Here is a 16,574-nt window from a genome sequence, read left to right as displayed (position 1 = left end):
TAGCACTTATTACAAAAGATGCCAGAGGTCACAATTCTGCATAGAATTTCAACACATTTCCAAATTCTAAACTTTTTAACAAGATATGTAACCACGTTTGCTTTTCCAAGGCGTTGATACATATACTTAGACCATTAATTCTCTTCTCAACATAATGCCTTGTTTATAACATGTGTTGAGGTTTAAGGAACCACTATACTATGTAATTACTATTTCAGCATAAGGGCAGACCATGTTTAAGTTTGTCAAAGTTTGTTTAATTACTTCTGCCCTTATTACAATTTGCTTAACCACATTATTTAACAATCACAATTGGTTTGACTACATTATTTAACAATTACATCGTGACATTTTCCAGACAAGATGAACAGTCATACTTTGCCTGCTGAATTAACAATCATTTCATAAAATTATTAAAATTCACCTAAATGTAGAGAATGTAGCACGGTCTATCGTTTAAACAGCTAAAGTTGAAAGAACATGATGCATGGTGCTCTGGAGGAAGTGCTGGTAATGACTTTTTCAAATGGGAATGAATCCCATTTATTCATGTTAGTAGTAAGTGAAAGATTGTCTGATTGAATGTCTCGTTTTTAATATTAACTGAAATTTATGTTTATTGGATTTTTTCAGAACTCCAACATGACAAGACTATTAAACAATTTGGTAAGAGTTTAACATTGAAATATTCATAATACAGCAGAAGGCTTGGGTATTTAGATATGCAGGTGGCACAGCTATACTTCTAAATAATGGCTATTAAACTGACTGTATAATATTATTTTGTGCATAATTCCCCATCCGAGCAGTACCTTTGCATACTTTTCCAGCGTTTGATATAAATATATTGCTACAAAAAACAGCTTACAAAAAAGTTTTAAAAATAGATGAATAACTTCTAGTTAGCTAAAATACTCCAATATATACCTCTCGCATTTTAACACTGACAGTTACCACTATGCACCTCATTTATATATTCAACTACTGTACCAGTGTGACAGCTCCATTTCCCACACAACTAATCCTTTTGACCATTCTGATTTGCATTGATAATATAATGGGCACATACTGCTGTATAACCATATCCATTAGAAACAATATTGACTTTCAAAAGCTAATTTCATATAGCAGGAAGAGAATCTCTAACCTTACGGTGTGATACATCCTCACTCATCCATCACCATCAAGAGGGGTAACAATAAAAAGCTAGTCTTAGTAATAATGACCAGATTGTTGTAAAAACCTGTCTGGTTCACTAATGTGCGTCAGGTAAATCTCTGGTCTTTGCCAAAAAGGTGGTTGATTCTTAAATTCCTTCTTCAATGGCCAAGTAAGGCATTCATTTTTTAAAAATATTTACGAATGGGATGTGGGCTTCGCTGGCTAGGCCAGCATTTATTGCCCATCCCTAATTGCCTTTGAGAAGGTGGTGATGAGCTGCCTCCTTGAACCACGGCAGTTGCTGTGGTGTAGGTACACCCATAGTGCTGTTAGGGAGGGAGTTCTAGGATTTTGACCCAGCAACAGTGAAGGAACGGCAATATATTTCCAAGTCAGGATGGTGAGTGGCTTGGAGGGAAACTTCCAAGTGGTAGTGTTCCCATGAATCTGCTGCCCTTAGCCTTTCAGATGGTAGAGGTCATGGATTTGGAAGGTGCTGCCTATGGAGCCTTGGTGAGTTTCTGCAGTGCATCTTATAGATGGTACACATTGCTGCCACTGTTTGTTGGTGGTGGAGGGAGTGAATGTTTGTGGAAGGGAAAATCAAGCGGGCTGCTTTGTCCTGGGTGGTATCAAGCTTGTTGAGTGTTGTGGGAGCTGCACTCACCCAGGCAAATGAAGAGTATTCCATCACACTCCTGACTTGTGCCTTGTAGATAGTGGACAGACTTTGTGGAGTCAGGAGATGAGTTACTCGCTGCAGGATTCCTAGCCTCTGCCTGCTTTTGTAGCCACAGTATTTATATGGCTAGTCCAGTTCAATTGCTGGTCAATGGTAACATCCAGGATGCTGATAGTGGGGGTTTCAGCGATGGTAATGCCATTGGATGTCAAGGGGCGAAGGTTAGATTCTCTATTGTTGGAGATGGTTACTGCCTGGCACTTTTGTGGCGCAAATGCTACTTGCCACTTTGTCAACCCAAGCCAGGGTATTGTCCAGGCCTTGCTGCATTTGGACTGCTTGTTGTATTAAATGGCCATGGAAAAGTCGAATAAGAAAACTGGGTGGACCACCTGGCATTGACCTAGACATCAGAAACAACAGAGGCACACCCTGGACAGTCAACCCAGCAAAATCCTCATTAACAGGTTGACTGTCACACTCACCGAAACATACCTTCCAGCAATGTTCCAGCTACCTCCATCACTACTCCTGCATATATCCTGTCCCTATGTCAGGCCAGGCCCAGCACAGGTGGTGACAGAGTGATTTATATTTGGGAGGGACTAGCCATGGGACAACATTAACTCCAGAACACATGAAGTCTCATTGCATCAGATCAAACACGAGCAAGATTTCCACTTACTATCCTCCCTCATTAATGAATCACTGATGAATCAGTGCTCTTCATGTTGAACATTACTTGTTGGAAACACTGAGGCTAGCAAAGGCACAGAATGCAAACTGGATGGGGGACTTCAATGTCATCACCAGGTGAGGCTCAGTGGCACCAATACTGACCGAGCTGGCCAAGTCCTGAAGGACAAAAATAGAAAATGCTGGAAGTACTCAGCAGGTCTGAGAACATCTATGGAGAGAGAAACAGAGCTAATGTTTTGAGTCAAATATGACTTCTTCAAAACTGAATATATCCTGAAGAACATATCGACCAGACTGGGCCTGTGGCAGATGGTGAGAGAACCAACACAACAGGAAAATCTACTTGACCACGTCTTCATTAATCTACCTGTCACAGATGCATCTGTCTATGATAGTATTGGTAGAAGTGACCATAATGCAGATCTTGTGGAATCAAAATCCCACTTTCATACTGGGAAGGTGTTGTGTGACACTAACACGTGCTAATTGGGGTCAATTTGGAACAGATCTAGCAGCTCAAAAATTGGCTTTGATGAGGCGCTGTGGGCCATCAGCTGCAGCAGAATTGTATACAGCCACAATGTGTAACATTGCCAGGCATATTCCTCATTCTATCATTACCATCAAGCAAAGGATCAACCTTGGTTCAGAAAGGAGTAGGAGAGCATGCCAGGAGCAACACTAGGCATATCTAAAAATTAGGTGGCAACCTAGTGAAGCTACAACACAGGACCACTTGCATGCTAAACAGAGAAAGCAGCATGCTACCGACAGAACTAAGCGATCCCACAAGCAACAGATTTAATCAAAGCTCTGCAGTTAAACAACTAACTGGAGGAGGAGTCTCCACAAATATTCCCATCCTCAATGATGGAGGGGAGCCCAAACACATCTGTGCAAAAGACAAGACAAGCATTTTCAATAATTTTTAGCCATAAGTGCCAAGAGGATGATCCATCCCGGCCTCCTGCTGAGGTCCCCAGCATCCCATTTAGCATGTGACGCCAGTCTTCAGCTAATTTGATTCACTTCACGTGATATCAGGAAACGGCTGAAGGCACTGGATACTGAAAAGGCTATGGACCCTGAAAACATAACGGCAATGGTACTGAACACTTGTGCTCCAGAACTTGCTGCGCCCCTAGCCAAGCTGTTCCAGTACAGCTATAACATTGACATCTATCCAGCAATGTGGAAAATTGCCCAGGTATGTTATCTCTCTAAAAAAATGACAATCTGATCAAGCCAATCATCACCCCTCAGTCTACTCTTAATCATCAGCAAAATGATGGAAGGTGTCAACGACAGTGCTTTCAAGCGGCACTTACCACTAACCGTTCACTGATGCTCAGTTTAGGTTTCACCAGAGCCACTTGGCTCCTGACCTCATTACAACCTGGGCCAAAACACGTACAAAAGAGTGGAGAGGTGAGGTAAGAATGACTGCCCTTGACATCAAGGCAACATTTGACCTAGTGTGGCATCAAGGAGCCCCGGCAACATTGATGTCAATGGGAAACAAAGGGAAAACTCTACTGGTTGATGTCATACCTAGCACAAAGGAAGGTGTTTCTGGTTGTTGGAGGTTAATCATCTCAGTCCCAAGTTGCAAGAGTTCTCAGGATAGTATCTCAGACCAACCATATTCAACCTCTTCATCAATGGTTTTCCCTCCTTTAATGAGGTCAGAAGTGTGGATGTTCACTGATGATTGTAGAGTGTACAGTACCATTCGCAACTTCTCAGATTTTAAAGTAGTCCATGTCCATGTGCAGCCTATGGACAACATTCAGGCTTGGGCTATTTAAGCGGTGAGTAACATTTACACCACATCTACCCATCTCCCCATGTGATTCAATGGCATTAGCATCACTGAATCCCCACCATCAACATCCTAGGGGTTACCATTAACCAGAAACTGAACTGGGCCAGCCATATCAATACTGTGGCTACAAGAGCAGGTCAGAGGCTTGGAATTCTGCGGTGAGTAACTCACCTCCTGACTCAAAGCCTGTCTATCTTCAAGGCAGATGAGTGCTTGCCTGGATGAGTGCAGCTCCAGCAACACTCAAGAAGTGAAATTACATGCCGGGCAAAGCAGCCTGCTTGTTTAGCACCCCATCCACCATATTAAACATTCACTCCCTCCACCACCATTGCACAATGGCACCAGTGTGTACCATCTACAAGATGCATGGCAACAGCTCACCAATGCTCCCTCAAGAGCACCTTCCAAACCCAAAGCCTTTACCGCCTGGGAGGACAAGGGCAGCAGATGCATGGAAACACCATGATCTGCAAGTCCTCCTCCAAGCCACACCACCTCACTTGGAACTATATTGCTGTTCCTTCACTGCGACTGGATCAAAATACTGGAACTCACTTCCTAACAGCATTGTGGGTGTACCTGCATCACATGGATTCTGCGGTTCAAGAAGTCAGATCACCACATTATCAAGGGCAGTTAGGGATGGGCAATAATGCTGGCCTTGCCAGCGGTGCTCACAACCATGAAAAAATGAAAAATATTGAAACTAATGTACTAGAAACATGCCTCAGCATAGTGTCCTAGGCCCAACCATCTTCAGCTGCTTCATCAATGACCTTCCTTCCATCACAAGGTCAGAAGTGGGGATGTTCGCTGATGATTGCACAATGTTCAGCACCATTTGCAACTCCTCAGATACTGAAACAGTCCATGTCCAAATGCAGCAAGATCTGGACAAAATGCGAGTTTGCGCTGACAAGTGGCAAGTATCACTTGCGCCACACAAGCACCAGGCAATGACCGTCTCCAACAGGAGAGAATCTAACCATCGTTCCTTGACATTCAATGCCATTGGCATCATTGAATCCTCCACTATCAACACCCTGGGGGTTACCATAGACCAGAAACTGAACTGGACTAGCCATATACATACTGTGACTACAAAAGCAGGTAAGAGGCTTGGAATCCTGTGTTGAGTAACTTACCTCCTGACTCCCCAAAGCCTGTCCACCATCTACAAGGCACATGTCAGGGAGGAGTGTGATGGAATAGACTCCACTTGCCTGGATGAGTACAGCTCCAACAACATTCAAGGAGCTTGACACCATCCAGGACAAAGCAGCCCACTTGATTGGCGCCCCATCCTCAAACATTCACTCCCTCCATCACCGACAAACAGTGGCAGCAGTGTGTACCATCTACAAGATGCACTACAGGAATTCACCAAGGCTCCTAAGGCAGCACCTTCCAAACCCACAACCACCACCATCTAGAAGGACAAGGGCAGCAGATACATGGTAACACTAACACCTGGAAGTTCCCCTCCAAGCCACTCAGCAGCCTGACTTGGAAATATATCACCATTCCTTCACTGTCGCTGGGTCAAAATCCTGGAACTCCCTCCCTAACAGCACTGTTGGTGTACCTACACCACAGGGACTGCAGTGGTTCAAGAAGGCAGCTCATCATCACCTTCTCAAGGGCAATTAGGGATGGACAATCAGTACTGGCCTAGCCAGTGATGCCCACATCCCATAGATGAATTTTTAAAAAATAATTCTGAGATTTAAATCGACATTCAGAACTTTGCAGACATTTCATAAACAGATTGAGGCATGTTACCGACTCTAATAAAGAGTGTGGATTGAATTATTGATTGTACCTAAGATGAGAGGTGGAAGGACTGAAGCAAGTTGACCATTCGTTGCTTAAAGGACATATCAGGTAGATTAGATTGTGCACATGAAACGTTTCCCACACTTTCCCAAGAACATGTCATAACTGTGAATCTTAAAATATGATGCACTCATGTGACAACTCAATTTCTCATACCAACTCTTCTTGTAAATTTCCAAGGGTCTGAAGACATTGTCCAATATGGTACTGAGCCATTTAGAGCCTAGACCTTCTTTAGATCCCTAATCTGTGCTGAATCATAAGAAGATAAATAGGAACAGGAGTAGACCATTTGGCCCCTCACACCTGCTCCACTATTCAATAAGATCATGGCTGATCTTCTTGTGTTTCGATTTCCACATTCCCATCTAACCCCGATAACCTTTCATTCCCTTGCATAACAAGAATCTATTTACCTCTACCTTAAAAATATTCAATTTTCCACCACCTTCTGAGGCAGAGAGTTCCAAAGTTGCACAACGTTCTGAGAGAAAAGAATTATTTTCATTTCTGTCCTAAAAGGGCGATCCCTAATTTTAAAACACTGCCCCCCCAGATCTGGACTCACCCGCAAGAGGAAGCATCCTTTCGACGTCCACATTGTCAAGGCCATTCAGATCTTGTACACTTCAATCAAATCACCCCTCACTCTTCTAAACTCCAGTGGAAATAAACCCAGTCTGTCCAACCTTTCCTCATAAGACAACCCACTCATTCCAGGTATCAATCTAGTAAACCTCCTTTGAACCACCTCCAATGCATTTACATCCTTCCTTAAATAAGGAGACCAAAACTGCACATAGTATTCAAGGTGCGGTCTCACCAATGCCCTGCATAACTGAAGCACAACATCCTTATTTTTATGTTCAATCCCTCTCGTAATAAAGGATAGCATTCCATTAGCCTCCTTAATTACTTGCTGTACCCGCATACTAACTTTTTGTGACTCATGCTAGAACACTTAGATCACTCTGCACCTCAGAATTATGCAGCCATTCTTTATTTAAGTAATACTCTGCTTTTTTTGTTCTTCATGCCAAAGTGAACAACTTCACATTTTCCCACATTAAACTCCATTCACCAGATGTTTGCCCACTTACTCAACCTATCTATATCCATCTGCAACCGCTTCATGTCCTGTTCACAACATATTTTCCTACCTATCTTTGTGGCATCTGCAAATTTAGCTACCATGTCTTCACTCCCCTCATCTAAGACATTGATGTAAATTGTAAAAGGTTGAGGTCCCAGTATAGACCCCTGTGGGACTCCACTCGTCACATCCTGCCAATCAGAAAAAGACCCATTTATGCATACTCTCTGCTTTCTGCCAACAAGCCAATCTTCTACCAGCGAGACCACTACACCATGCGCTTTTATTTTCCGTAATAATCTTTGATGTGGCACCTTATCAAATGCCTTCTTGAAATCCAAGTACAGTATGTTTACAGGCTCCCCTTTATCCACTGCTCATGTTACTCCTTCAAAAAACTCCAATAATTTGGTTAAACATGATTTTCCTTTCACAAAACTATGCTGACTCTTCCCAATTGCCTTGAGCTGTTCTAAGTGCCCAGCCATAACCTCCTTAATGATTGAATCGAATAACTTCCCCACGACAGACGTGAAGTTAACTGACATATAGTTTCATGTTTTCTGCCTCCCTTCCTTCTTGAATAGAGGGGTTATATTTGCTACTTTCCAATCTGAAGGAACCGTTCCAGAATCTAGCAAATTTTGGAAAATTAACACCAACAGGTCGACTACCTCATTAGCCATCTCTTTTAAGACCCTAAGATGTAGTCCATCGGGACCCAGAGACTTGCCAGCCCACAGCTTCAACAATTTGCTCATGACTATTTCACTAGTGATTTCAATTTCACTAAGTTCCTTTCTCCAGTTCACCTCCTGATTTGCAGCTATTACTGGAATGTTTTTTGTATCCTCTATAATGAACACAGAAGCAAAATATTTGTTCATTTCTTCCACCATTTCCTTATGATCTACTATTAACTCCCCACTGTCACTCTCTATAGGACCAACACTCACTTTACTTACTCTTTTCCTTTTTAAGTACTCTTGCTTTCCATTTTTACATTTCTAGCTAGCTCCCTCCCATACTCTAATTTCTTTCTCCTGATTAGCCTTTTCGTTATTTGCTGCCATTCTTTATATTCTGTTCAATCATCTGCCCTGCCACTCACCTTTGCGGAACTGTACACTTTTTCCTTATGTTTGATGCTTTCCTTAACTTCTTTAGTTAACCATGGATGCTGGGTCCTCCCCTTAGAATTTTTCTTTCAAGTAGAAATGTACTTATTCTGAAAACTCTGAAATATCCCCTTAAATGTCTGTCACTACTTCTCTATTGATCTATCCTCTAGTTTAGTTTCCCAGTTCACTTCAGCTAGCTCAGCTTTCATCCCCATATTGAGACCCTTATTTAAGTCTAAGATGCTACTCTTAAACCCACTCTTCTCCCTTTCAAACTGAATGTAAAATTCAATCATATTGTGGTCACTGCTACCTAGGGGTGCCTTTATTCTGAGGTCATTAATTAATCCTGTCACATTACACAATACCAAATCTAATATAAGCTGCTCTCTGGTTGGTTCCAGAACATGCTGCTGTAAGAAACTATCTCAAAAGCATTCTAAGAACTCCTCATCCAGGCTACTATTGCCAATCTGATTTTTCCAGTTTATGCGTTGATTACAATCACCCATGATTATTACCATCCCTTTATCACAAGCACACAATATTTTCTCTTGAATACTTTGTCCTACACTGGCTACTGTTAGGGGGCCTGTAGACCACTCCCACTAATGACTTTTTCCCCCTACTATCTTCCTCACCTCCACCCAATTCTACATCCTGATCTCCTGAACGAAGGTCATCTTTAACTATTGCACCAATACCCTCTTTGATTAACAGTGCTACCCCTCCACCTTTAGCTAGCTTCCTATTCTTCTTGAATGTCATATACCCCCAATATTAAGGACCCAATCTTTGTCGTTCTGCAGCCACTTGTCTGTAATTGCTATCGGATCATATTTGTTGACTTCAGTATGGGCCATCAATTCATTTACTTTGTTATGAATGCTACGTGCATTCAGATAGAGAGCCTTCAGTTTTGTCTTTTTGTTACCTTTGTAACAGCTAGTCTTGACTGTTGACGTATTCTTAAGTTTTTTTTCTCTCTGTCCTTTCCTTCTATTCTCTGACCCTCATTTTTCATATTACTATTTTGCTCTCCTGCCTTGACTCTACACCTTGAATTACTACCTCTACCCAAGCTTGATCCCTTACCCCTCTTGCAGCTAAACTTGCAGTGGTGGGGAAGGGAAAAATGACAGGGCTCCTGTGGTCAGTGTTATTCAGTGAACCCTGATGTCATCTGAATGAATAGCAAGCTGATGTTTTTTGTCTCAGCTCGAATATGAACAAAGAGCACATGAGCAAAACACAACGGGGTTACCCAGGGAAATGTAGCATCTCAGCATATATCCGACAGTAGTGGATTATCGTTGCTACTTGATTACAAAGTCAGTTACTGAAACAGGGACAATGTAGAAAGAAAAAAACATCTCTGATAGGTTTTATAATTGAGGGTTATATTAAAAAAAACTTTGTATTTATATAATACCTTTAACGACTTCAGGATGTCACAAATTATTTTACAAACCAGGTGTTTCTAAAGGGCCATTATTGTTGAATTGTGAGAAATGCAGCAGTTAATTTGTGCACAGCAAGGTCCACAAACAGCAATAATATTAATAAGGAATATTGCAGTGATGTTGGCTGAGGGACAAATGTTCACCAGGACAGCACCCCCTGCTCTTCTTCAAAATAGTGCCATGGGATCTTTTACGTCCGCCTGAGAAGCCGGACTGGACTGGGTATAATGTCTCAACTGAAAGCTGGCACCTCCAAATGTGCAGCACTCCCTCAGTACTGCACTTGGAGTGTCAGCCTGGATTATGTGGTCAAGCCTTTGGAAAGTGATCTTCTGAGTCATGTGAGAGAAATACAAGGTAACATCCAGATGCTAAAGGTTCAATGTTCAGACCATTTCAAATACAGAGAATGTGTCAATATTTTAATGTTTGTGACAATCAGATTAATGAAGTGTGTTTATAATTTTATTTTTTGTTTTTTAGATCAGTGGAAATCTGTTAATGATTCAGGTATGACACGCTTTTTTACCTAAACAGCGCTGTATGTTATGTACTGAGCATGTTGCAGCATTAACTGTATTCACCCATGTATCTGCTGCATTAACAACACTTGTAATCTGATGAAAGATAGAGAGTCATAATTTGCTGTAGAGAGCATTGTTAAAATTCCCATGCGCCCTTCAGCTCAAATATTATTCACCAACAAAATTGTTGAAGGTGCTAATGGATAATGGCAAAGCGAGGGAACCAGCATTTGGGACCTGAGTGAACTGTGGAGTAAACAAACAGTCCTTAACCTGTGAGATTTAGGGATTAGGAAATTTACTCAGGAAAGACTGAGAAGGAGGGTAAATTGAAGGGGATGAATTCAATTTTAATTGTATACAGAAAAGAAAGGAGAAAAAACATTGGATTAACACAAAGAGAAAAAGAGAGACAAAGAACAATAAAAGTCATTTGAAGGTTTGACATTTTAAAAATCTCCTTGAAAAGTTAAAGACCTGAAGGAATGAAATTACTTGTAATAGTTAATTTTCACTGCTAGAAAGGTTACTGGTAGTCATCAACAATTTCACACTGTTTAAAGAATACTTGTACTAATGCAAAGACAAAGCCCTCTGTGACAAGTTTAATGGGAAAGTCCAATAGAGAAGGTTAAGGGCAGATTTCAAAGTCTTGAGTAAATAAGAAGAAACTTTCTGCACCAGCATGAGAAGTAATCAAAGGACACAGATTTAAAATAATCAAAAAAAAACCAGAGGAGAGATGAGACATTTTTTTAACTCCATGAGTTATGATCTGGAATATATTGCCTGAAATGATGGTAGAAGCAGATTCAACAGTAATCTTCAAAGGGGAACTGATTATATACTTGAAACAGGGAAATTTGAAAGGCTATAGGGAAAGAGTGGGGGATTGGGACATTGGATAACTCCTTCAAAGAGCTAGCACAGTTATGATAGGTAGAATGGCCTCCTTCTGTGCTCTAACATTTTATTAAATGTTTCTTTCTCACAATCTATATTCTGAAGACATTGAAGATTTTACAGTGAAGGCATTTTAACATTTTCACAATTAGTGTTAATAATTCAACCTTTTCTTCAACCTGTGTTTGTGTTTGTCTTTGTACGTGTATGTGGGAAATGGAAAAGCAAAATACTGTGGATAGGTGACATTTCGAGTCCATATGACTCTTCTTTCGAGCTCCCACCCATCCCTGACCTTCTATCCTGCTTCATCCCCCCTTAAACAGTATAAAATCCATCACATTTCTACTTCTCTTTAGCTCTGAAGAAGAGTCATAAGGACCCAAAACGTTAACTCGGTTTCTCTCTCCACAGCTGCTGCCAGACCTGCTGAGCTTTTCCAGCATTTTCTATTTTTATGTGGGAAATGTTCCTGGCAAGGAGAGGCAGGTTTGGGTGCCTACAGTCAGTTAAATTCCCTAAAAGTGAGGTTGGATTAGGATCCTGAGCTTGTCCAAGTTTCATTCAGCTGGATTTGTAGGCGAGCAAGGAACCCCTATGCTGTTGGCGGATGTCTTTTACCATTGACGGCCTCCTAATTAGTTGACTGGGAGCCCACCATCCATTTGAGGACAGCAGGCAGGACTCCTGATGCTGCCAGCCCAATTATCGGGCGGGCAGATCTGAAGCCTCAGCAGCGCCACTGTGAGAGGTGGTCACTGGTGAGAAATGCAGGAGACCTCTGGGAACTATGTGAAATAAAAAAAAAATTAAAAGGGCCCAGGGCAGGTTGTAGTGCCTTCCCTACTCATAGCCCCTCCTTTGGCCCAAGAGGCCTTCCCTGTTTACCTGTTGGCCTCCCCATGCGGTGTGGGGCCGTTGCCAATGGTCCTGTAAAATTCTTCAGTTATGTTAATGGGCCGTCCGCCTCCTGTCTGCATCCGTTCACAGCATCAGTAAAATGCCCTGATAGCAGGATCTCGTCGGGGAGCCAATCCGGCAAGGCTTCCTGTGATTTTACCGCCCCCTGTGTTAAAATCTTGACAACCAGTTGTGAAGGAAGAGACCAGAAGCCAATCTTTACTCAATTTTAAATCTGTTTGCAAAGTGAGACATTACAAATGTGTAGCTGCTAATCTTACTACCCAATACCAGTGTCAATAATTGTCTATTTATGTGTTGTTCAAGTACTTATCCAATGAACACCCCCATCTGTAAATGCTTGATCTTAATTTATACAATTAACAGATTCCCTGTTTTCTTTAAATGAAACTTAACAATTAATGCTTAGAAACAATATTTTGAAACAAATCGAAGAAGAAAGAAAAAATGACTTTCCATATTCTATATAAAACATTGCATTCCAAGATGCCCCTCTTCTTCATATAAGCATTTTGTTTTGTGAAACAATCAGATAATTGATGACTTACAGCAACCCTATTTGATCTTGGAGGTTTTCTTTCTCTGTAATATTGGTTTCACTCTAGCAAGATCGATCCTTACATCTTTATTTCACTTACACTTTTTGTAGAATGTGTATTATACCACGAGGAATGAACATCCATGTAACACTCAATGGGAAAACTGTTTTTAGTATGTCTCTTGTATAGAATTTCCCTTAAAATATTAGACAATTAGAATCCTGGGTTAATAGCCACCATCTTTATAGGGGAAAATGTACTGCACGGTGAATGCACGGTCACCATCTTTATAGGGAACAATGTGCAGCAGGGCACATGTTTGGTCATTCTGGGCCAGTGGACAGGAGGAGAGGGACTTCAAAGAGACTTCTATCATCAGGGAATATGGAGAGCTTGGCCAAAATCTACATAAGTACATGAAAAAATAACATTTTTACAAAGTACTTTATAACTCAGATTTTCATATTTACTATATAATGTTCAATAATAGAATTTTATTTATATACTGCATGTTACTATGCTGCTTTATTGCTGGCATCTGATCACATTAATTTTTAAATGTTAAAATGAGGTCACATTGGAAAATAGTTTGGGAAGCACTGGTCTAAAGGTAATGAAAACATGAATGAGGGTTTCAGCAGCAAATGAGCTGAGACAGGGGTGAAGAAAGAGATAGAAATTAGCACTCTTGGTGACTGCACGATTATGTAGTCAGAAGCTCATCTTGGGGTCAAATGTGACACTTAGGTAGTGAACAGACTGGCTTAATTCCAGACTCTTGCAGGGCAGAGGGATGGAGTCAGTGGTTAGGGAAAAGAATTTAGTTAAACAACCTAATAATTAGCAGTTGAACTTTTTTAACTGTTTCCTTGTCTAACAGATTTCCCTCTTAAAAAGAAAGTGACCTTTAAGTTTCTATAATCACATAAGAAAAAGGTAATAGCAAACCTCAGTATATTTTTTTCATTCAATAGATTGACCTTATTCCCCTCTTTTAAAAAACATGTATAGATATGTCCACACAAAAGAAGTATTTTTTCTTAAAGAAAAAGACGTCCCTCTTTGAGGATCTCTTCTTGGAGCTCGCTCCTCTTTTGATGTAACTGTTATCAATGCATTTGATCTTGGCAATCTCCTTATCCTCAAGCATCTGTTTTAAGCTTGCAATGTCAATTCACAATCTCTTCTCATTAACGCACTTCATAGAGTGAACATTTTCCCAAAGTGACTTATTATCTATAAAACACTCAATAGGTACCGTTCCTGAATACCCTTTTCCATTTCTAACTTCTGCCAGTATCTTTGATATAAAAAAAATGCCACCTCAACAAGGACGAGAGTCTCCGTTGCTAACGTACATTTTACAACTCTTCATATCTTTAGATTCCCATGCCAAAGGGCAATATCCCTTTCCCCTCTCCTATGGGAAAAATTATAAATCCTCCCGCACTTGAAAATCCATCACAGATTTGCATGAGATACATCATTGAACACAATCAGTTTCATTTTTCTAACGTTACCCAAAGATGGGAATTTCAAAATACACTGCTCCATTTTTAATTGTTTCAATGTTTGGTTTGCCCAAATGATTTCTTCAACCTTGGGATTGTTCATTTTGGTGCTCAATTCCAAAACATCAAAACTGACGTCTGGCCTTGTTTGTTTGCCTAGCCAATTGAGATGCCCAATTAGACTTCTGAGTTCCTCTTTTTCAGTTTCAGAAGTTGCCCTATTTTTCTGGGAGCCCTTACCATGACTAATTGCAATGGGATTGATGTTCTCCAAATCGGATTGCTGATGTAAAAGGACGTGTGATCTGCTCTGCCTGATTTCCAATCCAATGTACTTAAACACACCAGAAGCCTGACTTCCAATTTTAAACTCTGTCTCGAGCCCATTAATGACAACTGTTTCAAATTTGCTACTATCACCCCACAAAAAAATCATCTACATGCATCATAAAGCTGCCTGCAAGCTTCCCTCCATGGTGCTAATAAAATATTGCCGGGTCTGCTTCCAACTGAAGGCAGCCCATCTGACCCCACTGATAAATACCAAACTCTGGAGGCATCGTTCAAACCATATATGCATTTATTTAGCTTCCAGAGAGTCCCATCTTCATTTGGTGCCTCTTTTTGGTGGACAGAGCAAAACTTCCCTTTGAAGTTGGTGTCACTGCAAAAAAGCACCTTTATTATCAATGGACTTACATTCCCAAGCATCTGTAGCTAATAGAACTAAAAAGATGTTTAGCATAACTTTCCCAGCCATAGGCGAATCTACTCTTATATTCCAGTCACCCAATTTTTCTTCAAAACCTTGTGCTACTAGCCTGGCTTTAGCTTTATAAGCCCCATCAGGAGGCACCTTTTACGTGCATATCCATCTATAAGACAGAGCTGCTTGTCTCCTATTTGGCACGTCTATATATACCCCAAATTCTTTCCAACTATGTAGTTCTTGCTGTTTTGTATCCTTTATTAACTTATCGCCTAATTTGCTTGAAGCTACTAAGACTTTACGATCACATGGGCTTCTGCTCCTTGTAGCGTTACCAATCTGTGCCATATTTCTTGACCTTGTTAAGCAATGCCCTCTACTATCCTGCCTTCTATCACCCTCCACACTGTTACTGGTTGATCTCCTTCCCCCATTTATAGATGTTCTTTCAACAGTTCGCGATCTCTTCCTAGAGGCATGTTCATTCCCGGACCCACTCTCTGCACTGATACAGCGTTTCTGTGCCTCCCATTTTTGTTTCCAATCCATAGGTCTAATCACCAGTGCTTTATTGAATTTTATGGAAATGGAAAAGGGTATTCAGGAATGGTACCTATCGAATATTCTATAGATAACAAGTCACATTTAACCAGTTTTTATATTTTCCAGCAGCCTTCCCTGCCCTACCTACAATAATCGCATCCCGCCATTGACTGGCCCCTTCTGGCAAGTACGTAACTTTAGTGCCAGCTTTCGGCAATTGTCCTCTGTGACAAATTGCATCATCTTCTTCGTCCAAATTACTGTCTCCATCTTCAGATACTCTGTCAACTTCAGCTGCCTGGTCCTCTCAATCATGCAACATACGGGTATGGGAAGTACATGGTTCCTTGTCCCTTCCTACAACACTTCCTGAACCTGCAAATTTATAGTCTGCGCCAGCTAATCGTGTTGAGTGTACCCGAAGAGTCTGGTTGCCATGTTGTAAAATGACTATTTTACCATCTTTACCTAGAATGTTTCCCAGGCCTTTCCACACATTAAGTCCTTCTCTTTTATAGTATACCATGTCTCCCTGATTGAAAGTAGTTTGTGATGGATGTACACTGTGTCTTAGAGCTCGCTGAATTCTTTCGGAAACTTCGGCTTTAAGGAGTGCTCTTCTACCTGCGTGTAGTGCATTTAAATGCTCAGAAAAAGCAGAGCTAATCAAAGTTCCCTCCCAAGCTGGGGATATCATTCAGGACTGAAGGAATTTTTGGATTTCTACCAACAGATATGGACTGTAGCCCCCAACCATCTGTAGTGAATTTTTGGCATGGACAGCCCATGCTAGAGCTGATCTATCCGCCAATATTTTACATCTCATCGAAAACCACGTGATTCCTTTCACACACTCTGTTACTAGAAGGACTTTCAGCTGCGGTATTCATTACTATTATATTCATGTTTTCACACGTACTCCAGAACTCATCATTAGCAAATTTCCCCCCATGATTAGTGAGGAATTTCGCTGGTGGGCCCAATCCCTATCCACTTCTCCATTTACTGGTCCACAATTATTTTCTTATCTTTGTCCCACAC

At 41.1% G+C, this 16,574-nt stretch overlaps 1 protein-coding gene across 6 annotated transcripts in view; it reads left to right on the top strand.

Moving 5' to 3' along the window:
• The window catches only part of LOC144695628 (butyrophilin subfamily 3 member A3-like), a 267,537-nt gene that overhangs the window by 240,213 nt on the left and 10,750 nt on the right, over positions 1-16,574 (top strand). For all 6 annotated transcript variants that reach the window (XM_078566528.1, XM_078566531.1, XM_078566530.1 and 3 more), the window contains 2 exons: positions 634-666; positions 10,367-10,393. In XM_078566528.1, the coding sequence (XP_078422654.1) occupies positions 634-666; positions 10,367-10,393 (60 nt within the window). The remainder of the gene's footprint in view (positions 1-633; positions 667-10,366; positions 10,394-16,574) is intronic.

The sequence above is a fragment of the Cetorhinus maximus genome, chromosome 21 (assembly GCF_964194155.1).
Source record: "Cetorhinus maximus chromosome 21, sCetMax3.hap1.1, whole genome shotgun sequence".
NCBI lineage: Eukaryota > Metazoa > Chordata > Chondrichthyes > Lamniformes > Cetorhinidae > Cetorhinus > Cetorhinus maximus.
Note: the sequence above shows the minus strand (reverse complement) of the source record. Positions and strands in the feature narration are given on the sequence as shown.